Raw genomic sequence first — 25,819 nt, 5'->3', positions numbered from 1 at the left:
GATAAGCTTATAACTAGGAAAACCACCCCTGGGGAGAGTAGAAGGGAGAAATCATGGAAAGTTATTATCTCCAATAATGCTGAGAGGAAAAAAGTACATAATACAATTTTATCAGAATAATCGCAAACCAAATATAAAAATGCTAAAGCAAAAGCAATGAAGTGAGTCACATTGAAAATAAGTACGACTGTTTTTAGCTTAGTTAACTAATCTGTTAACAATGGCAAATCATCAGCTTCAGAATCTTCTCTGTACTACTGAATTGGCCTTATTTAGTCAATTGGTAAAAGTCTAAAAGGGTCAAAAACATAAAAACTTTATATATATATTAAAAGAAAAAACAATATCAATAAGCACAATACACATATTCCCAAAGCTAAAATGAAAATCAGTAAGATTTTTAAGGTTCATGAAAATTCGTTTATAGATAAATCAGATCTTGCAGAAATAACACACAACGCTCATATGTTAGTTTCACAGCCTGATAACAGCAGAAGGGAATGAAATTTAACTGTCAAAATTCTGGAGCTAGACAAGGCCTTCAGATCAACTGGTCCAATTCTCTCATTTTCAGATAAATAATCAGGTCCACACAAAAGTTACATAATTTTGCCAAAGTTGCAGAGGGATGAGTGGCAGACCCAGATGAAGAGACCAAGTATTTTGATTCTCAGTTCACTATTCTTTCAATTATATCAATCTGCCACTATGGTTAGGAAAAAAAAATAGAATAAACAGTGGCAAATGTGGGAAAATAGTCAACAGAATTTAAGGAATAAAACAAGTAAACACATAACTACCACAGAACAGGGATTAGACTGTAAGAGCTCTGTATCGCCAATGTGTGACTTAGCATCTGGCAAATGATGAAGACTCAATATGTTTGTTACCTTGAATTTAATACAGATATGAAAAAGTAATCCTATTATAATAGACTGAGTTTTTATAGCAAACCATAAAGCTCTGGTGGTATGACAGACTATGTTCTAAACATAATTTTCAATTAGTGTTAAATACTGAGCTTACATATGGAGAGTCTGCTAAACCCCTTGTGTTCACAGACTTATTGCCAAAAGTTATTCAGAAATAAACCCAAATTTTAGATGTGCTGAATTTTTTATGTAATTATGTATGTGTTAGACACAATACTAATAAATCCCTTCTTTCTAAGTAGCTGCCAATCCACTGATTTAAAGTATAATTTCCTTCTTAGGAGAGCATACAACTGCTATACTCAAGTTATAAGGTAAGAGTTGGTTTCCTCAGATCTTGAGAAGTTAAATTTAAGTTAATTCATCTGAATAACTAACAAGAGCAACCATTTAAGGTTTTATAGTATCTGACAAAATAAAAAATTATAAAAGGAAGCAATAATTTAACAATGAGATATATCTTCTCTAATTGGTGATCTCAATAGTTCAAACAAATTTCTTCTATGATTTCAAACAACCAATTTGAAATGTGCATCACAAATGCAGTTTTAATCAAATAACCCCCATTACTGAATCATAAACATAGTAATTATATGTTAAGTCCATCTCTAATTACAGTAATTAACTATAGTAAAAAAGCTTTAGAAGAACAGTTAATAGAATGTTTAAGTAAGCTACAAAACATCCATGTGATCAAGTAAAATTGGTGTTTCTTTTTTATTATTATTATTTATTATTATTTATGCCTACAGCACCTGGTCTTCCTAGGTGGTCTCCCATCCAAGTGCTAACCAGGCCCAATCCTCCTTAGCTTCCGAGATCAGACATCAGGCTTGTTTAGGGTAGCATGGCCACAGACCATGGATCATGGCTCCACAAGGGCGCGAACCCAGGACCTTCTGCATGTAAAGCAGACATGCTAACCGCTACACTATGGAACCATGTCCAAAATTGGTGTTTCTGAGAATATTAAATAATGTGGAAACTTAAATAGTACCCTGCCTTGTCTTTAAAAGGACTTTTCATGGCTTACAAAATAAGTAAGATAAAATTAAATTTAAATGGACTTTTAAAAATCAGGTAAAAGTAATTCTATGGAAGGATAATACCAGAGTTCTAATATGAGGTTTTCTGACTGGCCTAACTAAACCCAGTGAAAGACTTTTTAGGAGATCTGGAGTACTGAAAAGACTAAATGCTCTTTAAGAAATCTTGAATAAAGTCTATTTATTTCAGCTGAGCTTTTCATAGGTTTTGAAAAGCACAGTCAAGATTATACTGCCAGATGAATACATAGAATTGTGTTAACAATTGAGGTTAGAATCATATGCTTTAATTACTAACCTGAGCTTGAGGAGTTAGAGAATTTCAGTAGACAATGATCTGTAAGCTAAAATCTGAAAGACGAGCACAAGTTAGCTACATTTTGGAAGTGAGAAGGAAGAGTGATTCAGGTAGGGAGAATAATATGAGCAAAAACCCAAGGCAATAAAAAGTATTCTATCTATAATGAATTAGTATTCAGTGGTCATAAAACCAAGAATTGGTGGCAAGATATGGGTAGATACCAAGAATGGGGTAGATACCAAGAATACTAAGTGAGCTGGGGCATATCATTAAGGAATCTGTGAGTCATGCTGAGTTCAGACTTAATCCTAAGGACAGAAACAAAAGCTTTTAAGCAAGAAGGAAAACCATCGAGTTTATATTTTTAAAAGATATTTTCCTATCTTGTTAGCAGTAATCAAAAGGTAAGGTTGTTAGTCTTTTTCTTCCTACGGGCAACTATAAATTCCAGTCGATAGAGCCCTTCCTCTCAGTTGTATCCTTAAAGTTTAGCTTATTATCTGGCAGCTAGCAAGTGACCAAAAATATCTGCTGAATAAATGTTAAAGTGCATGGTTCTGCACTTAACTGGTAACATGTAACACTATATGCTGCTTGTAGTATGGAGAACGGGTTGGAGAGAAGGGCAAGGTACACAGGAAGAAGGCGGCTAGAAACAGAGGCCAAACAAGTGATGATAGCTTAAACTAGTTAAGTGGCAATGGGAATAGAGAGAAGATGGAGGTAAAACTCACATGATCTGATTACTGGATAGTGATCAGTGAAACTGTAGCCATGAGCGGGGGTGCTAGTTTCTTTAAAATAGTTTTGGTCACTTACAGAGATGCAAGCTAAGGCTTAGACATTAAGTAATTTGCCCAAGGTTACTTTGACTAAAGACTGAGATAGGCTCTGGAAAGCTAAAACAGTGGTTCTCAATCCGGGGTACATATCAGAAATCCCTGATGTGGGGTGGAGGGGACAGGGGAGACAGACAAAGAAAGGAGGACAGGAAGAAGGGAGTAGAAAAGAAAGAAGAGAAGAATGAGAAGGAAAGGAGGCAAAGAAGGAGAGAAAGGAAGGGAAAGATGAGAGGGAAGGAAAAGGAAGGAGGAAAAGGAGGGAAGGAAGGGAGATGGAAAAAAAAAAACAAAAAATGACAATAATTTCAGTTCTACTCTAATATGCCAACAGAGCCACTCAGGTTCCACAATTCCAAGTATAACTGTAACAGTTTTAGGTAGAGATAATTTTCCAAGTACAGTAGTTCTAACCAGATGCTCAACTCCGCATAAAAATCCTCAGTTAAAGCACCCATTATAAATACAGCCTTTGAACAATGCAATTTACAGGCATACTGTCAAAATTAACCATTTGGAAAATGTATATGTAGACAACAGAGAGATATTTTCAAAACGAATCAGATCAAGACCCTTTCAATAACCTATTGTATTTAGAAAAAAAAACAAAACTTACTGCATTTGTACAATGCACTGAATAATCAGACTCAACTATTTCTTTCACCTCATTTCATGCCAACTTTCAATTTCACTCTCAATTTGCATCAGCCCCAACTGTTTCTAGAACATGCTAAGTTCTTTCTAGCTTTGGGACCTTAGTATTTGCCCTTCTCAGTTCTTAGTTCTCCCTAATTTTCTACTTTTTGCCTTAAATCTTAAAGATTATCTCCCGAGAAATGGTCTTCCAACCTCTATCTAAAAAGGGACCTCCCAAGTTGTTCATTAGCATAGCCTCCAATTTTTTTCTTCTTCACAGTACATAGAAGGCAACTGTAGGTTTCTCTCCACTAGAATGTGAGTCTTTTCTGAGAAGGGATCTCATCACCCAGGTCCATAAAACACACTTGGCATATGTTGGCACTGACATATGTTGGGAGGGAAGAATGGAGAGGGTCAAACTTAGATGCTAGTAGGTAATCAACAAATATTATTAAATTAATGAATAAGGATTTGTTTGCATTGTGAGATAACTCACCATAAATCAATTAAAAATTAATGGTGATTCTGATTTCACAAAAGTTGATTATAGCAGTAATTAGGAAATGAATCCACTTGTCTTTTCTACTAATATCTCTAGTCCATGGTAATAAACTATAATGACGAAAAAGTGACAATTTAATAATAAATTTAAAATAGCAGACTAAAATTGTGCTAAATTTTATACAATAAATAAGTTTTAAAAGAGTAGAAAATACGTCAATATGTTTCCTTTTTGCATCTGTTTATATTTTCCAAATTACCTACAAGAATATTACTTTTATAATTAAAACAAAATTGAAAAAAAAGAACAATTATCACACCTTGTCTGCTCTAAAGCTAGCTATAACCATGAATGAATTATACTAATCATTTTTTAAAATCTTCAAATAAGTCATTAAAGCCTACTTATTAAAGTGAATTTTTCTACTAATTCTTAGCCACTATTACTCTTTGCCACTTTTTTTTTTAAATCTTGAGAAACAGTTTAGAATGGTGGGAAATAAACCTTCTTTGCACTCAAACTTCTAAATCCCAGCTCTACCTTTTTTTGGTTGTGTAATGTTGAATATATTACTTCAAGTTCAATTTTTCTCATATGGTAAACAAGAATATTACCACCAGTTGGAGATATTCATAAAGTGCCGTGATTAAGTGACTGGCATATGGTAAGATCTAAATAAAGAGAAGCTAATATAATCCATCGATACATTATCTACTAGCTAGATTATAAGTACTTTGAGATACCACAATCATCTTGTTCCACTGTATTTTAGTCTAGCACTAAGCCAGTGTGTATTAGTTTTCAATACCTATTTGTCAAATCAATCACTATCTTCCGGTAGAGCTACATTAACATTATGAGGAAGTATTACCTCTCCTCCTAGTTATTTTAATGGAAAGTTAGAATGACTTCTTAAAAGCTAGAGGAAGTCAAACATTAAATCATATACCTCTAGATTATCCTACAGTAGCAGAAAATAAATGAGTAAACAAATAAGAGACAATTTTAGATAGGCTAAGTAACGTTATTAGTCATTTACTGTATTTCTTTCCACATTTCTAAATAATAGCTTCGGCTGCTATTTTAGACATCACCTACTGACTCCTTGTTATAGATGAAGGTTTTTACTACACTTCCACTACCCCCCATTCCCCTCACCCTATCCTCCCACTAAATTTTATCCAAATTTTTGGTTAAATTGTAGTTTTTACATTATGATTAGAGAAATACTGCTCATCATAGAGCCAAGAAACAGACCGTGATGTCACTTTTCTCGTAAAAATTTTTGCTTTTCCTATTATGTTCCTCTCCGTAATCTTTTACATCGGATGTTATTTATCTATTAACTTTCTATTCCAAATGCTAAACATACCTAGAGAGTCTACTTTTATCTGGAAACCTCTCTTTTGGTGAAGAAGAGAAGTCTACTATGTTATGTCCTCCCACTCCAATTTGAACTAGATGCTCAGAGGTTTGCTGTGCAGGTATCATCTTGATGTCCCTTCAGTGCTTTCCTGTGTTAGATCCTTTTTCCCAGCTCCTATGTGTTCTTTTTATTTACTTTTGCTCCCTTTTGTTAGTGTATAAGGTGTAGTAACTTCCTAAGAAAGAACAAATAAAAAGATCTATCATTTTGTTTAATCTCGTGTAGCAGGCACTGTTGATTGCATGTCCCAATAGCCATTTTCAATTTCCTTCTGATATACTATATAAAGGCTGGAAAAGCTAAATGCTCACTTTCCCAGACTCTCTTGAAGCCAGGTTTCACAGTTCTAGTCAATGAACTGTAACTAGGGAGCTTTCTGGTCAAGTTTTGCTCTCCTTCCTTTTTTCCTGTCTGGAATGAAGACATGATGTTTGAGGTGCTTCAGCCAACTGCCACCACGAGGCTACAGCCATGTTAAGAATGGAAAAACAGAAAGATTAAAAAGAACTTGGGGGCCTTCATGACATTGCTCAAGTCACGGCATCAATCCCAGATTATCTTCATCTGGATTTCTTACTTTGTGAGAGAAAAGATTCTCTATTTGTTTAAGACATGGTTCTCTGGGTTTCCTATTACCTAGAATAAGGCAAACACATTCCACTAATAAATCTTATATATCTAAAAATAGTATTTCTTCCCATGTGTTTCACAGGTATTTTGGCCAGAAACAGAATTCTAGGTTGATGATAATTTTCCCTCAGAATTTTTAAGATCTTATTCCCCCTTATCTTATAGTTTCCAATGTTGCTGAGAATATCATTCTAGGTACAACATTCTAAGTCCTGTTCCTTTGGAATGTGACCTCATTTCACACTCGAAGCCTTGAAGATAGTCCTTTTATGCCTGATATGTGAAATTTCACAACGCACAATGATGTGCCTTCGGAGTGAAGTTCTTGTTTTTTGTTTTTTTCTAAATTTGATGTACTGACTAACTTCTGTAGGGGGCCATTTATAATCTGGAGACCAATGGTTTTCAGTTTAGGGAAATTTTCTGGTACTTATTTTATAATCTAGTCTCCACCATTTTCTTTGTTCTCTATGACTGTAGAAATCCTTATTAGTTCAATATTGGACCTCCTGGATTGATTTTCTAAGACTCTTATTTTCTCTAATTTCCAACTCCATTTTTCAGATTTCTTACAACTCTTTTACTTTTTTATTCTAACAAAATTTATTTTCCAAAAGCTATTCCTAGTCTCTGGTCTTTGATTGCATCCTATTGTCATTTTACGGATGCAGAATCCTTTCCTCTAAGAAAATTGATCTTGATCATTATTTTCATTTACTTGTGTTCAGTGAATTACTCCAGATTTCTGTTTTCACATTTGTTTTGTGTTTGTCTCTTTCATGGTGAAGGCCCTAATACAAAAGATACTTAACTGACATTTCATTAAGAGTAAAGAAATAAAAAACTTAATTGAAAATAGTATGTGTACTGTGGCTACACTATACTGGGACTGGGCTGTGAAAGTGGCATTGTCCTGGGGACTAGGCAGCAAGATTAGCCATTTTATTGGAGGACTGGAGATCCCCAAACAACAGTATCCAAAAATCTTTGCTCTGAAGCCATACATTTCCTCCAGAGAAGGTGACTCCAATCTTCTGCTAGGAAACATGTCTAGCATCATAGGAACAGGGAAGTGGTTCGAAGTTCCACTATTTAATTTATAGGTTTAATCGTCCTATTTTCTTCTCTGTCCTCTCGGCCTCCACAGAGCCTCTATCATTTCATTTCCCCCAGAGAATAAAGTTCTAGCCTCTACCAAGTAGGAGGTATGGGAGAAGGATCCCGAGGGCCAACTACTTCATGCGCACTTTTTATTTTTTACTATGGTGCTATCATTAATAAAAAAAATTTTCCCTCCTAAATATGAACTATTTTAATAAAAGATCTGTTTTTTATAAATAATAGCTAAAAGGAAAAGCAAGCTGATCTAATTTCTCACCTTATTGTTCAAATTAGTCATTTTACACCACTGAGCCTTAAAGAAATACCATTCGTCTGTGTATACTAACCATTATCATAAGCAAAGTGACAAATATGTAGGGTATTAGTTAACACAGGTAGGGTAATTCATCCAAAATAAGATACATTTGAGAGTGAATATATTATTATGCCAGAGCAAGATGAATAAAACTGGGACTATCTCAAACCAATCACCCTATTACTAGGAGAATAACTTCTTGGCTGCTGAGCTTGTAAACGTAAACGGCATTACCAATTACGTGAAGCCCTTCCTCAGAACAAAGATATACTCTACTATGCTAGTGCCTAAAATATAAGTCGCTACAGAAAAAACAAAAGTGGAAAAGATTCGTAAATACAGAATACAGTTTTTAGGGTATTAACTCTTGTAAAGCTGCCCCCTCCCCACAGCAAGCACACACATAATTACTTTAGAAATTCAGATAATTTTCTGTTTAAAAGAAATAATAATAATTCATATATTTTAAACAGAATTGGATAATTTAGCTGGTAGTTTTCTTCCTTTCACTCAGAATTACTTCAATTAAAGAAATGGGGAAAGGAGGAAGGAATGGTTAGACAATAGGCTACAGTCTTCTACCTAAAGTAGTTAAGTAGGATATGAGAGAAAAATTGCTAAATGCCTTTACCCATTCCAGAGTCTTTCTTGGTGCCATCTGATATTATGTCTACATGATCAGAGTCCACATCATAACTAAAGAAATCATTCAAATAGGTCTTCGATCGCTGGCCACCAAATACATATAAGCAACGATTTTTCTGAAAAATAAGAAAAAAAGGGCAAAGAACGGAGAAGGCTGTCATTTCCGTGAAGATTTCAGAATGAATTTTTAAAAATTTAAACCTCTAAAAAGTAATTTTATGACAGATTTCATGCAATGAAGTACTATGCTGGTACAAAGAGGAATGAGGAAGCTTTATATATACTGCTAAGAGGTGATCTCTAGCGTATCCTATTAAAGTAAAAAAAAGCACGGGGCAGAATAATATGTAGAAGGTGGTGCCTCTGCATAAGAAAGGAGAAAAAGGAATGTATATGTGTTCAAAAAGAAACAAAGAAGGAAACTAAGAAAGGACAGTTACCTATAGGAGAAGAGGCAGAATAGGAAGACAGGTATGAAAACCAAATCTCTATGAAAGTACCTTGACTTACAGTTTTGCCTTTAGACCAGGTATATGCTTTTATTTAACTAGAAAACCAAATTAACTCAAATGAAAAAAAAACTCTGATATTTGAAAAAAAAAATGAAATAAACCTATCTGTATATAAAGATATGACCAAACAGAAAGATGATCACACAAAGAAGTAGTATTTCTAGTGATTTTAATTTATGTTTTTGACTATCCATCCTTAATGGGCTATATTCTCAACAGAAAAGTAATCAAAAAGCAATCTTAAACAGCATTCAGTGATTTTTGTTGTTAGTTTTGTTATTCTGTAAACTATTAAAAACAGAACAAGTAAATATAATAATGACATTAAGAAGAATTTTAAACTTAAAAGATAAACAAATACAAAATCAAAGATACTAACTTAAAAACTCTATAATCTTTAATTTGAATTGGACACATAGGCATGAACTCATGATTCAATTCAATTTTTCTTATTAAAAAAGATATATATGTATGTATACACACGCACACACATATGCATGGATATACTGTGAGAGGGGCACTCCTACTGGCCACAGAGAAAAAAAATGAGCATCAAAAAGAGCAATGACATCATTGGATTAAACACATCAAATACATAAAAATTGATGAGTTCATAATAATACTTAAAAAAGTCCATTAACTTTGGAGCCTCAACTCAATATGAAATGATAAAGGAAAAAAATTAAACATTTTATTGCCTATCCTGTGTGGTTTACATTATCAGGATAGCCACATAGTTAATGAGTATTTTTTATAATAGATCACAGTTTATAAATGCAGAAGAAATGATACAATCGGAAAAATCACCATTTTACAACCTAGGCAATGACTATCAAAGGCTGCTAAAGCCATGAGGTCAAAAGTTGACTGAACTCAGTGAACAATTTTAATATCACCAAAAGTATGACAACTACACATTAAATGCCTCTTGATATTTTGCAATCAGATCACCTATGAAGTATTTTTGTATCTCTCATCCCCATCACCTCCCTTCAAAAAGTGGAGATCTGAAATCAAGACTCGGAATTTAACTACCAGCTTAAAGAAAATATGGAGGATAAAAGATCATGTTAAATATTATGATGATGATGATGATAAAATCAGCCATATCAAGAATATAGGAAATTCTAAAGCACAGAGATTCAGTTTCTTTAACAAATAAGTGGTATGTGGGGGAAAAAATAGGAAGTATGAGTACTGTTACAGATTAAAAGGGATTTAAGAGACTTAACAACCAAATGTAGCATGCAGACCTTTTATGAATCCTGACTCAAATAAACCAACTATGAAAAGTTGCTTCAGAAAAATACCATGTATTAAATGATATTAAGAAATTGCTTTTACTTTGGTTATGTATTATATTTGTATTGTGATTATGTTTTTAAAAAGTCCTTATCTGTTAGGGATACAGTATGGCATTTACAGGTATAATGATACAAAGTCTAGATTTGCTTTAAAATATCCCAGCACAATACAATTTAAGAATAAACTTAAAAATCAAAGAAACATCAGAAAAATTAATGAAATATAAGTAGAGTAGATACATGAAAAGTGAAGAAAGGAAGACTGATAACTCCTGCACCTGATAAACGAGTACATAGAAATTTATCATGCTCTTCTCTTCACTTGGTCTTTTTAAAATATTCCACAATATATTTTAAAAATTATGTTCACAGAAAGAAGGCCAAGTTTTCACTATAACACGTGAAAAGGTTAAAGAAAGTCTGTATGTTGATTTTACTGATCAATTTTAATTCTAATTCTATAAAGTCAATTCTTAATTATTCACGCTTAATGAAGAGTGGGGAAAATAAGAACATAAAAAATTGATCTTCTAGTTACTAAAAGAAATCAATAACTAGAAAGGTATAAGAAAGAGAAAAGGCTGCAATATCTATATAAGCAGTGAAGTTAGTCATAAGAGTGCCTAGATTACTTTCAGGTGATAACTACTTGGGAATTACTAAATTGATAGGAATGAGTTCACTATTAAAAGTTTTATTTTTGTCTATCATTGCTAACACTAACCATTTATTTCTAATGCAAAGTTTGGATCTCCTACTAATGAATCAGATTTTACCACTTCTTTTCCTATTGAGATACACATGACAAAATAAGATAATACAATATACAGAATATTCTTACTGAGTGAAATAGCATGCAGTGTCCTATCCGAGACTGGATGTCCTCAGGCCCAGCATTACAGGAGTCCTCTCGAAGAAGTTTCCAGGTTTGACATTGACAGTTGAAAGCAAACAACCCACTGAATTGTGGTTCACTGGCTCTGCTGTCGTCTACGCTGCCATTACATGTCAAAATTCTACCACCAAAGGTGTAGATCATATGTTTTTCTGAGTCCATACACATCTATCAGAACAAGGCAACAGATTGAACCGTTTTAGATTGTTCCTGTCGTATGTGCTAAAACGAACCAATGTGTGCAGATTTAGATTCTCAAAAAAACTAAACTTCATCTAATAACATAAAGACCACCCCTGATTATCATATGTACTTATTGCAATACTGCTCACCACCTGGCAGATTCAGGATGAATTTCTAAATACTTTTTCATGTTTCCATTTTTCTCAGTAGGAGTAAAATATGTTGGGTTAAAGGGCTTTATGTTTTCTTGAAACTGCATGATTTTTACCAAATCAACCAAGAATGCATGAGGTACTGATTTATAAACCTAACAGTAAATACAGATCATACTCTCAGTAAATAGTGATCACACCCTCCTTTTCATCCTTATAAAAACTCCTTTCTATTCTAGGTAAGCATCCAATTAATCTTGCTACCATTTAATGAGCAGATATGTGAATAAGTGATTCACATATGTGAAGCAGCTAAATACATTTCACGGCATTTATTTTATAAAACTCTTCAAATTATGTTACAAAATACAGTAACACAAACAACAGACATTTATAGCAATCAGTCTTCAGACTGATATCTACGTTGTGATGACTCTTGCCTTCTTTTAACACAATACCATAAATTTAATTTTCTCTGAGGTATGTTATACAACCCATGTTCAAAAGCCAATCTTTATTCTTTGATTCATTTAACTCAAGGAGATTATAGCTTTTCATAAAAATATCTCTGGGAAAACAGCTATTTCTCACTAGACAATAAGAATTAAATTCTATTTCAAAGAATATGTATGTCCAAGTTGGGAATTAGATGTTGAACACAAGTGACAATTACATTTAAAGAATAAATTGTGTACATAAAACATCTATTATTTTGCTAAAGCACAAATACTAGCCATTGTATGTTAACTTCTCTTCTCCCATCAAATTACTTCTGCTATTTATTTTGGACTGTTTTTAATAAAAAGCTATTTTAATAATTGCAAAGACTTTTAAATTAATATTAAAAAGAAAAGATTCTAGCATCTCCTAATCTTTACATAGCACTAAAAAGATCCACTCACTGGCCATTTCCCAGGTTTCCGGCACACTTCCATAAATTAAGATGAAAATCTATTTCTCAAGGGTGAAATCTTTGTGAATAAGGTTGCAAAACTGAAATGTCAAAGTTTTCATGTTCCTGGTACTCCAAAGAAAGTGCTCCTACTTTTTAATCTTAAATGATTCTATCATTAAAAGCAATCCATATATTGCTGAAGACAACTCACTATGGCCTCATTCACCTACTATATATATCACTGTCTAGGACTTCACTGAAGCTGAGTCACATTACCCTGTCCTAAATACTTAAGGCTCAAATCTCTCCAAATACCTGGGGATCATGCTGAAAATCCTGAGGGATCTACATGATGTGAGCCAATTTATATTTTCACAGACTCATACTAATTTTGGCCAATCTCTGTTACCAGGTTTCCTACAGTTATCGAGCCCCTATGGTTCTACTTCATATGGCTACAAAGGGAGTTTCTCTTTCCTTGTGGAGATATTTAATTTTGATGTACTTAGTCTCATTTGTTTGCCTAAAAAAGTAACCAGTTTTTTCTCTGTGGCTTTTAGGATTTTCTTTTAATCCTGAGTTCTGAAAAGTCATTAAGAGTATCTAGATAGGGATATTCTTTTTCATTCATCCTGATCTGCACTTCATTCTGACAACTGTCTTCGGCTCTAGAAGTTTTCTTCATTTTGCCTTGCGATTATGTTTTGGCCTGCATTCTCTTCTAGAACTCCTAGTAGGCAGTAATGAAACTTCATGACTTTTGCTCTGTTTGACTTATCTCTCATAATTTCAGCTCATTAATTTAGTAACCATTTAGAGGTGACTGTGGCTGTTCTGCTTTTTAGTTAATTTACTGAGGTTTTTATTTTGAATCAATTTATAATTTTTCTAGATCTGTCTTTCTCATGGATGCAATAGCCTCCTGAATTGCTCTAAAAATATCACTTATCTTAAAGGTCTCTTCAGTTTAGAATACTGCTTTTCTTTGTTAATTCTTAATTTGTTGAGTTCAGCACTCCTGATTCATGGTATGAACTATCTTCAAATATTTGGATTTTTTGTTGTTGTTCTAGTCCTTATTGTATCTGAGAATCCCTCGTCATCTGCCTGTTGCATATACAGTAGCCTGCTTCAAGGAATTGGGTGGGGAGAAATGAGATGTGATGTTGTGGGGGGTTCCACTGGGGATTCCTCCAGTGCCCCTGGGAGTATTGCTCTATCTTTCTAGCTCCAATGTCCACATTCAACATGAGTTCACAATTATGTGCTACTCAGTCAAACTGAAGAAGGCCCTGATGTTCAGTCTCCAACTGATCATCTAATGTTTGCCCTAACTAAATAAACTCTGAGAATCAAGCTGCTGCAATCTTACACACTCCAGTTTCTTCTGGTTGGATCGGATCTTATCCGCTTTCTACCTTAAAGGAATTTTTGCCCCTCCTCCAAATTTCTAAGTTCTCCAAGCACATTCTTTCTTGTTTTTCAACACTGTTACTAATGTATTCTCTTGTCATTTCACAGGATGCAGGGCAGGAGGACAGTAAATGTTCAGCCTGCCAATGATCCACACTGACCTAGGGAGAATGTCAATGAGCTGAGATCTCCAATCCGTTGACTAAAGTTTCTCCTGCCATTTCTTGGCTAGCTTGTATTCCATTTTCTAGTAATGTCTTCAAAAAGTGTTCGAACTTGAAGGACAGTTTGGCTAGATATGAAATCCTTGACTCACACTGTCTTTTCCTGAATACCTTCCAGGTGTTGCTCTATTGTTTTCCTGGCACTGAATTTAGCTATAGAGAAATCTGTTACCAGTCTCATTTTATTTCTCTTTTAGGTGACCTGATCATTTTGCCTATTTGCCCTGAATAATGGCTTCTTTATCTTTGAAATTCAGTGTTACTAACACATGTCTTAGAGTTGAATGCCTTGGTCAATTTTCCCTGAATACAGCATGTCCTTTTGATATGTAGAATAGTCTTCTTTCTTTAGGAAAGTTGTCTTAAATTTTATTTATAAATATTTGTTCTGTTCCATTGTTCTGTTTTCTGTCTTTAATGCCTCTAGTTATATGTATATTGGCTTACTTTTACCTGTCTTCTTCATAATTTTCTGGCTAATCCTTTTTCTATCCTTATTCCATTATTATCTGCTCTTCTATCCTATATCATATCCTATTTCTATCCTATATGATCCTTCCTATTCTTCATTATGTTCCTTGTAGATTAGTCTTCATTTTTAAAAGTATTACTATGTTTTTCTTCACTTTCTTTCCTGAGTTTTACCAGGTCCAGTTTCACCTGCTCCTATTATTTGTTCATCTCATCAGCATTCTTGAATTTATGCTTTATAGTTTTCTTCAGTTTCAAGCTTCATTATTTAATTCATGTTCAGATACTGAAATATAATTTACATTTGCTGTTGTGTGAAGATTTTTTGCTGTTCTTTTTCTTTTTACTGTTTTTCTTTAGAGTACCCCTCTAAAGATTTGGTGTTTATTGCTTTTTAGGTTTTTACATTTAAATAAGTTGAATTTCCCTGTACCAGACAATTTCTCCTCTAAAGATTTGGTGTTTATTGCTTTTTAGGTTTTCACATTTAAATAAGTTGAATTTCCCTGTACCAGATAACAGAGGGTTTCTATGAAAGGGTAATTTTCTTGCTCAAGGACTCCCTCCTCTGTTGCTACTGAATTAAATAGCTTCTTCAAAATATGGTGTTTCTGTAAAGCCACGTCTTCTCTAACTCCATGAACCCTCATCTGGTTTAGGGAGCTTCTATCTCAAGCCCTGAGCTCCCCCAAATCCTTCACCAGCCATTGCAAAAGGAGCCAATGGTCCTTACTTGTCATGGTGTTTCCTGTACTTTTAGAAGATGGTGCTTTCTGACACCTACCACCTCTGGGCCTTTCTGGGTCCTTTCCACATGATATGTTACTGACTCCCCCAATGGCTGCCCTGGGTTCAACTTTCTGCCCTGCTCACGATACTTCCCATTAAGATGTACCTCTGCTAGAGGCGCCCTCTGCATTCCTAGTTCTCCCCCATTATACTGTTGTGGGCTTTAATACAGGTTCTGGATATTTCAGCTGTTTTTGGCTAAACTTACAAGAAATTAGGAGTTTTCTTTGGCTCCTGGTTTTGCTGAATATGTGATCTGCATGTGTGTTTTTAAAATCTTTTTTGTTTGGTTCTCATTATTCCTGAAAATCACACAAAGCAACAACATGGAAAGCTTCGGAACTAACCTGCCACTATGTTCTTAAGAAACACAAAAGCCTCTGAATTAAAAAAGTTTTAATATGTTAAATTAAAAATGACAATATAACTTTTAAACATATCTTAATGCCTCTTTCTCTTTTAAACATATCTTAATGCCTCTGTCTCACGTTCTTCTCAACTCTGAACATTAAGTGTCAAATCTTAAAGTGTCATGAACAACCCCAAGTAATTTTTGGAGTTAAGTTCCAATATATAACTTTATTTGCATGAAATAGAAGAGAAAATGAAGGCTTATACAGATTGTGTAATTGTTCAAGGTCACAGACCTAGTTGTTAGCTGAATTAGCACTGAAAAATCTGTTTTTTTCCACCCCTGCTGTTCTGCTATAACATCTAATCAGTTGAAAACCAAACATTATTTAATAGAACTTAGCTTCCAAGCAACAATCATTTTATAAAAGTCTGGAGAAACAAAGGCTATATACAAGGACAATATACGTGTTATACTCAGACTACCCCTAAGCCACTCTTTTTTCAACTTATAAAAATAAAGACATAAGTATCTTTTGTGAAAAAATTTGTAACCAGTCAAAAGCAAGAAAATAAATTGTTTCCCTCACAATGTTATCTGCTGATGTTCTGTTTTTAAAAGATCAGAACAAGCCAAACTTTTTTTTTTGAGTACTTATTTTCCACATGAAAACACTGAGGATGTCAGCAGGGAAGTACAAAGCTTTGCAGAGTTCAGTTACATAGAGCCAGCAGACGTTCCAAATTCAATCTGGGAGTACTTTGAAGACTAATGTTTTTGATTTTCTACCCACTACTTACTTGATAGGTACATAACCCACTCCTCTTTTACTTACCATTCTCCTAATAATAACCTCTTGTTAATATAAATATAGCAGTAGGATAATTTCAAAGCAAAGAATTAACAAAAATCTGTAAAGGAACAATAAATAAAGACTTGGGTTTTAACTTGTATATAAGATAGGAGATAAAATAGGCCTAAGCTAGATTCTATCATAATTCTAGCACCACCTTCCATTTTTAAAGTACAAGATAATTCTATGTTCATTAATATAACGTTACAGATTTTTAAAAGTCTTTTTCTCCCCCATACTCCAAAAACACTTTGGACCTGGGTTGAATCTATTTATAGGATTCAAAGTTACTTTACTATTTTGTTTGAGGTACTGAACTATACTGAACTGATATGGAATAAGTATTCAATGCAAATTCAATGGTAATGACACTGATGGGGATGGTGATGAGAACTATATGCATATTAATATTAAAATGGCTTACAATATCACCATCTGTATTATAGTTTTCTTGTGTACCTCATCATTATACGATTTTTACTGATGTTGAGTTTAAACTTCATCTAGTTTATGACAAATTCCTGTTTTATAACGAGTTTCTGACTACGTACAAAAGTAAATATGTTACACTTGAATTGGAAGAAAAGCCCTAGATTTAAATTCTTGAACTCATTATAAAGTAATTTTAAATTTCTACCAGGAATATCGAAAAAAAAAAAAAGTTTTAAAAGGGCACATTGTTATTGTTATAATTTATGGATATTTATAAAACTAAATTTATTTTTCCTAATATGTACTGCTCTTTCTACTCTATCTATAGTTTTTATAAATCCACAATTGTGTTCTGAGATCTTAGTATTTTATCCTGAACTAAAAAAGAGAAAAAAAATTTTAAGAGTAACTTTATACCTCCTGAAAAAATAGTTATTTTTATTATCTGTCATAGGTCTTTGTAATGGAAATCACTAACAGACAACTCAGCATAACATGTGAAATAAACCCTAAGAGTAAGAGTTACTAAGCACTAATTAATTCTATCATATATTGATCTGTGCACCAAACCTGATGATCAAACACCAATTTCGGCCCTCCATCAGCAGCAGTATCTTCACTGAGTAACATCCACGTATTTGTGTCAATGTCATAACGGTAGAAGTCACTTTTCAGAGATTTGCTGTTCCTCACAGAGGAATCCAAATAACGCCCCAATGTGTAGATTTGCCTTCGTTGAATGTCAATACACATTTTATGACATGATCTGGCACTAGGACCATTCTGTGGAGAAAAAAAGAAAAGAAAAAATTCAAAGAATTTGAACCTAGGTTCAAAGAAAATAAAATTAAATGTCCCTTTTTGTTGACTTTCATTATAAGGTTTGCTCAGAAACTCACAGCAAGTCAACTAATATAAGTCCAACACTAGGCTTAAATATCTTTTAAAAAAAAGTAAAAGAAGCAGTAGGAGATACAAATCTTACCTTAGAAATGCTTAAAATCTACCAGGAAAGATGAGATGAACTATGCTGTACTGCATGGCACTCTGTTTATAACACTTATATGGCTTCTATTATATACTCCATTGTATTTTAATCATTTATGTACGGAGTTTAATTCTCTAGTATATGTCAATCTACTTAAGGACACATTGGTCTTTTAAAATATTTTTCATCAGAACTTCTCATCAGAATCTAGCGCAAAACAGGCACTCCAAGAATATTTAGAATCACTGAATTTCAGAACTGGAAGGAACTTTAATATAATTTCTAGATTAATTATCTCCTTTTAAAGATGAGGAACTCTAAGCCAAAAGACAAAAGGTATCCTCCTGAAAGCTAGTATGGCTACTGACAGACGCAGACGGAGAATCCAAGTCTTTAAATTCTTCATCCTCTCTTTATATTATGTAAAACTGACTCTTCTGACTGAATAAATAACACAACTAGAGAACAATATGAAGAACAGTATATTAGCAACAAAAATTAATTAGTTGAGATCATCTGTATCTCAGAACTGAATAAAAGATAAAACAATATTATAGTGTAAACCAAAATTGAGTTCATGGAAAAAAAAACTTCAATTAGGCAGGGCTGAATTTGTTGAAAGGGGAAAAAGGAAACAGAACTATTATTTATTAAATAGCTTCTAAATTATGTATATTATTATTATCTGGGTGTATATATTTCATTTAATAAATATAACAACTCAATAAAAGAAATATTATCACTTCTTCACAGAATCTAAACAATTTGTCGATAGTCACAAAACTATGACATAAGGTAGAGAATCTAAGCCCCGCTAGTCTACACCTAGATAATCTAAATGTAACCTGGGCAAAAACTGTTCTTTCCATTATTCCAGATTGCTTTTTCCAGAAGATAAGAGAAAGAAAAGCAAAAATATACTTCATACAATGTGTGTGGTTATGACTGAGATGAAGAATTCTTACTGCAGAAATAAGAGAGTTGAAGTATAAGGTAGAAACAGGAAGTCTGTTTGTGACCAAGAGAGGAGTGACCAAGAGAGGAGACAGGATATAATCTTGCAAACAATAAAAAACTATTATATGTTTTTAGAGCAGGACATAAGATTTAAAAAGCAGTATTATGGGAAGAGTAATCTAGCATTATTATTTAGATTAAATGAAGGAATAAGGCATTAGGTATGAAGAACAGTCTGACATTAGTGTTATTAAATCAGATATTAATTTAAATCCGCATTTTAGTATTCATACCAGTTACTATTTTAAAACTTATTTTTAAAGATTTTTGTCAATCTTTAGTAAATAAGGTGAAAATATTATTTACAATTTCTTCCATAATTAAATAATCTCAAAAACAAAGATGAATATATAATAAATTGATGATATATTTCCTAGAGTGTGAAATTTGAAATTGAATAGGAGAGTAACAGAACTTCTTACTTCAGCTTAATTAGCACCAGTGCTATTAAAATGTTGAACAATTATTCTCTAAGTTAAAAGAAAATAACAAATAGGAATAGAATAGAAAACAGACAAAATTAACAAAGTTGGTTTTTGGAAAGATTAATAAAATTATAAATATTAGCAAGACTAATTTTTTAAAAATGAAAATACAAATTGCCAATGTCATAAATGAAAGCAGAAATATTACTAGAGGCTCACTAGAAGTTGAAAAGAATTAAGGGACTATTATGAAAAACAAGAAAAATCTGACAATATAGATAAAATAGGCATATTCCTTGAAAAAAATTTACCTTGTCAAAATTGACACAGGATGAAAGAGAAAATATGAAGTCATTATATCTACTAAAAAATTGAACTCATAATTTAAAATCTTCCCACAGAGAATGCCATTCCTACTTATAAGCACTAGCAAATTTTATCAAACACTTAAGGAAGAAATAATACCAATTTTACATAAAATTTTTCAAAAACAAAGGGAAATACCTTCTCTATTTGTAATCTATATTCTAGTCCATTCCTAATTTATTTTATGAGGACAACATAACACTGAAACCAAGCAACAATTATCACAAAGGAGGAGGAGGAGAAATAATAAACAGGCAGCTAGTATACCTCAAGCACTGAGATACGAAAACCAATGTTTAACAAAATATTAACAAATTGAATGCAGCAATATATAAAAAGGATATTTCATGATTAAAAGGAGTGTATCTCAGAAATGCAAAGTTGATTTACATTTGAAAATCGATCAGGCTAATTCACCACATTAACAGAATTAAAGGTAAAAAACATGATATTATCAATATATATAAAAAGAATTTAATAAAATCCAACATATTCATGAAAAGTCACAGCTACTAGGACTAGAAACTTCCTAAATCTGATAAATAATGTATAAAAATCCTAAATCTAATTTTTCGCTTAATGGTGAACTATTGAATGCTTTCCTGTAGGATCTGTAACAAGATAAGGATGTCTATTCCCACTTCTTTTATTTAACACTGTACTGGAAGTCCAAGTCAGTGCAATTAGGCATTAATTTAAAAAATAAAATAGAAAGTTATGATAGAAAAAGAGTAAAAAGAAATAAAACTGTCCCTATTCATAGATGACATGACTGTTGAAAAATCCTAAGAAATCAACAAAGAAACTATTAGAAATAATAAGCAGATTTAGAAAAGAAACATACAAAGCCAATATTAATGAAAAACCATTTACTTCTCTATACTAACAGCAAACAAATGGAAACTTTAAAAAATTAAGTTCTATTTAAAATAGCAAAAAAAAAAAAAACCAAAAAAAACAAAAAATGCTGGAATTCATTTAATAAAAATAGCCAACCTCTAACCTTGAAATTTCAACAGTGCTGAGATATTAAAGAAGACTGAAGTAAATGGAGATTTAACTATGTCCATGGATCTCTCCCCTTGAAACAACAATATGCTGAACATCTAAAACTCAACAAAAAACACCCAAACTGCACACCAGCACATCTGAGCATGGGATCTGCGCATAAGAGCTACCACAGGTCAGAACCCCGGGTGCTGGGCGGTGGACTGGGAGAAATAAAGAAGTTGCCTCTCTCAGCCGCTAGAGCTCCCTGCAGGAGGAAGCGGGAGATGTGAAGATGTAGTGACTTCCCTGATCAGCCTGCCTGGAAGTGCCGGAACTTCTAGCAGCCGGCAGCAGGACCCAGTCATCAGGGCAGAATGCAGAGAAGTAGGATGGGGCTGCAGAGAAACAACAGTTTTTATTGGCTGCGGTTGCAAAACCGAGGCTGAGCCACAGCCTCCAACTCCCAACCCAGAGGGCCCCGCTCCCCATATTCTACGAGAATGATAACCACAGAGCCCCAGGGGAATCTGAGCAAACACTACCGAAACTGTTGCTAACACTGACAGGGGTTGAAACTGAGAGTAGCAAGTGTGATTAAAATCTACAAGAAAATAAAAAAGATATTTAGGCTTTATACAAAGCAGGGATCCAAGAGGCTTAGATGCCATCTACTGGAAACCAAAAGAAAAGTACCTTCTTTGCAATAGGCTAAAGAGAACTTTATATAATAAAGGGGAATGGAGATAAGGCACAGGCAGAAGAAAATGAACGATTGTATATATGTAACTATCCTTTTCATATTCGTAATGATAACCACACACCAAAGATTCACAACTGAAGTATATAACATAAAAGAAGAAGAACCAGAGGCAAAACCCACAAAAGCCAATCAAAATAAAGAAAACAGAAACATAAGGACAAGGAAGCAATGGAAACACCAAGCTACCACAAAGCAAAAGATAAAATGGCTATAACAAGACCTCATATTTCAATAGTCACCCTAAATGTAAATGGAATGAATTCACCAATAAAAAGGCACAGAGTTGCAGAATGAATCAAAAAACAAAACCCAACCATATGCTGCCTCCAGGAGACAGATCTCAGCTCCAAAGACAAATACAGACTCAAAGTGAAAGGGTGGAAAATGATATTTCAAGCAAATGGCATTCAGAGAAAAGCAGGAGTAGCAATAATAATATCGAACGAAACAGACTTCAAAATAAAAAGGTAAAGAAAGATACTGAGGGACACTTCATAATGATAAAGGGAATCATGTACCAAGAAGACATAACAATTACTAATATCTATGCTCCCAATCAGGGAGCCTCAAAATATGTAAAGCAATTACTAACAGAACTAAAGGGAGAAACAGACCAAAACACTATAGTAGTAGGGGACCTAAATACCCCACTGTCGGATATGGACAGATCATCCAAACAGAAAATCAATAAGGAAATAACATCCTTAAATGACACAACAGACCAACTGGACATAATCAACATTTACAAAGCCTTCCATCCCAAAACAGTTGTTTATACATTCTTCTCTAAAGCACATGAAACATTCTCAAGAATTGACCACATACTGGGACACAGAAATAGCCTCAACAAACATAAGAGGGTTGAAATCATACCAACCATATTTTCTGATCATAATGCTTTAAAACTAGAGAGCAACTGCGAAAGAAATCAGGAATAACTACAAATACATGGAGATTAAACAACATGCTACTGACGAATAACTGGGTCAGGGAAGAAATAAAAAGAGAGATCAAGAGATACACAGAAACAAATAATAATGATAGTACAACATCTCAAAACTTTTGGGACAGGGCAAAAGCGGTTGTAAGAGGAAAGTTCATATCATTACAGGCCTATCTCCAAAAACAGGAACGAGCCCAAATAAACAATCTAACGCTTCATCTTAAAAAACTAGAAAAGGAAGAAAAAATGAGGCCTAAAGTCAGCAGAAGGAAAGAAATCATCAAAATTAGAGCAGAAATAAAAGAAATTCAAAACAAAAAAACGACAGAAGAAATAAATACAACAAGGAGCTGGTTCTTTGAGGTTAATAAAATTGACAAACTCCTGGCTAAACTCACTAAAGAAAAAATAGAAAGGACACAAATAAACAAAATCAGGGATGAAAGAGTGGAAAATACAACTGACATTGCAGAAATACAAAGGATCATGCAAGAATACTATGAAAAAGTATATAATGACAAATTTAATAACCTAGAAGAAGTGGACCAGTACTTAGAAAAATACAATCTTCCTAGACTGAATCAAGAAGATCTGGAAAATCTAAATAGACCAATCAGCAGTATGGAAATTGAAACAATCATCAAAAACTACCAAAAAGTAAATGTCCAGGACCTGATGGCTTCACCAGTGAATTCTACCAAACATTCAAAGAAAATGTAATACCTATTCTCCTCAAACTCTTCCAAAAAATCAAAGAGGAGACAATACTTCTCAATTTATTTTATGAGGCCAATGTTACTCTGATACCAAAACCTGGTAAAGATAACACAAAAAAAGAAAACTGCAGACCAATATCTCTCATAAACACAGATGCAAAAAGCCTAAATAAGATACTAGTGAACCGAATGCAGCAATATATTAAGAAGATTATACACCATAATCAAGTGGGCTTCATCCTAGGGGCAGAAGGATGGTTCAACATATGCAAATTGATTAATGTGATATACCACATAAACAAATTAAAAAATAAGAATCATATCATCATATCAATAGATGCAGAAAAAGCCTTCAACAAGATACAGCATCCAATTATGATTAAAACACTTAACAAAATCAGTATAGAAGGAAAGCATCTTAACATAATAAAGGGTGTCTATGACAAACCCTCAACCAACATTATACATAATGGTGAAAAACTAAAAACCTTCTCTCTAAGATCAGGAACAAGGCAAGGCCATCCACTATAGCCACTGTTATTCAATATAACATTGGAGGTCGTAGCAAGTGCAATCATACAAGAGAAAGATACAAAAGGCATCCAAATAGAAAATGAAGAAGTCAAACTGTCATTATTTGCAGATGACATGATTCTCTATATAGAAAACCCTAAAGACTCCACAAGAACACTACTAGAAACAATAAGCAAATACAGTCTCTGAATACAAAATTAATGTTCAAAAATCCATAGCGTTCCTATACTCTAATAATGAAGTGTCAGAAAAAGAAGTGGAAAAAATAATTCCTTTTGCAATTGCAACAAAAAGAATATAATACCTAGGAATAAATTTAACGAAACATGTGAAGGGCCTATATAATGAAAACTACAAGACCCTATTAAAAGAAATCAAAGAAAATGCAAAGAAATGGAAAGATATTCAGTGTTCTTGGATTGGAAGTATCAACACAGTTAAAATGATCATATTACCTAAAGCATTATACAGATTTAATGCAACCTCTATCAAAATCCTTTCGGCATTTTTTAGAGAAACAGAACAAAAAATCATCAGATTTCTATGGAAGCACCAAAGACCCCGAATTGCCAAAAGCATTCTGAAAAAAAAGAATGAGGCTGAAGGCATCACTCTCCCTGACTGCAACTTACACTATAAAGCGACTTGGTATTGACAGCAAAACGGCTTGGTATTGACAGCAAAACAGACACATGGACCAGTGGAACTGAATCGAGAGTCCAGAAGTAAACTCATATTTATATGGGCAAATAATTTTTGACAAAAAAGCTAAAAACATACGGTGGAGAAAGGAAAGCCTCAATAAATGGTGCTGGGAAAATTGGAAGGCCGCCTGCAAAAGAATGAAACTAGACTATTGTCTATCACCACACATCAAAATTAACTCAAAATGGATTAAGGACCCGAATATAAGACCAGAATCAATAAAATGTGTAGAAGAAAACATAGCAACTAAACTCAAGGACCTTGGACTTAACGAGGATTTTATGAATTTGACCTCAAAGGCAAGGGAAGTAAAAGCAAAAATAAATGAATGAGACTACATCAAACTAAAAAGTTTCTGCTCAGCAAAAGAAATTGTCAACAAGGTAAAAAGACAAGCATCCAAATGGGAAAATATATTTGCAAGCAACACCCCCGATAAGGGCCTAATATCTAAAATACACGAAGAACTCATACAACTCAATAACAACAAAAAACAAACGATCCAATCAAAAATTGGGCAGAGGACCTGAACAGACACTTCTCCCTAGAGGACATACAAATGCCAACAAATATATGAAAAGATGCTCAACATCACTAGTTATTAGGAAAATGCAAATCAAAACCACAATGAGATACCATCTCACACCTATTAGAATAGCTATAATCAACAGGAAAAGCAATAACAAGTGTTGGAGAGGATGTGGAGAAAAAGGAACCTCATACACTGCTGGTGGGGACTGCAAATTGGTATAGCCACTATGGAAAACAGTATGGAGGTTCTTCAAAAAATTAAGAATTGATCTACCACATGATCCAGCAATCCCTCTACTGGGTATCTACTCCGAAGACTTGAAAACTCATATCCAAAAAGATATTTGCACACCAATGTTCACAGCAGCACTATTCACAGTGGCCAGGACATAGAAACAACCGAAGTGTCCTACGATAGATGACTGGCTCAAGATGCTGTGGTACATATATACAATGGAATATTACTCAGCCATAAGAAGAGATGAAATACTGCCATTTGCGACAACCCGGATGGACCTCGAGATAATCATGCTAAGCGGAATAAGCCAGACTGAAAAAGTTGAAAATCACATGATATCGCTTATATGTGAGATATAAACCTAAAAGCAACAAATGAACAGGACAAACACTCAGGGACATGGACAATGGACTAGTGGTTATCAGAGCGTAGGGGGTGGGGGAGGAGGGAAGAGGCAGACAGGGTAAAGGGGATGAAATACAGGGGGACTGGGGGAGGGTGAAGCTGGTAAAGGGGATCACATATATGGTAGCTGAAGGAAACTGGACTCTGGGTTGTAATCACACAATAGAATATATAGATGTGAAATTATAATGTATACCTGAAAATTATATAATTGTATTAATCAATGTTACCCCAATAAACTTTAAAAAAATAAAATAAAACAAAAAAGAATAAAGAGGTCTTATATTATCTGACCTCAAGAAGTGTCATATTGGTATATGAACAGACCAAAAGATAATGGAGGAGAATA

The 25,819-nt window shown here is 33.7% G+C and overlaps 1 protein-coding gene across 1 annotated transcript in view; it reads right to left on the bottom strand.

The window, feature by feature from the left end:
* The window catches only part of MKLN1 (muskelin 1), a 156,766-nt gene that overhangs the window by 39,131 nt on the left and 91,816 nt on the right, over window positions 1-25,819 (bottom strand). Inside the window, 3 exon segments of the mRNA XM_011357241.2 lie at window positions 8,364-8,493; window positions 11,035-11,256; window positions 17,423-17,635. Of these exon segments, the coding sequence (XP_011355543.1) occupies window positions 8,364-8,493; window positions 11,035-11,256; window positions 17,423-17,635 (565 nt within the window).

This window comes from Pteropus vampyrus, unplaced genomic scaffold (assembly GCF_000151845.1).
Source record: "Pteropus vampyrus isolate Shadow unplaced genomic scaffold, Pvam_2.0 Scaffold33, whole genome shotgun sequence".
Lineage (NCBI taxonomy): Eukaryota > Metazoa > Chordata > Mammalia > Chiroptera > Pteropodidae > Pteropus > Pteropus vampyrus.
Note: the sequence above shows the minus strand (reverse complement) of the source record. Positions and strands in the feature narration are given on the sequence as shown.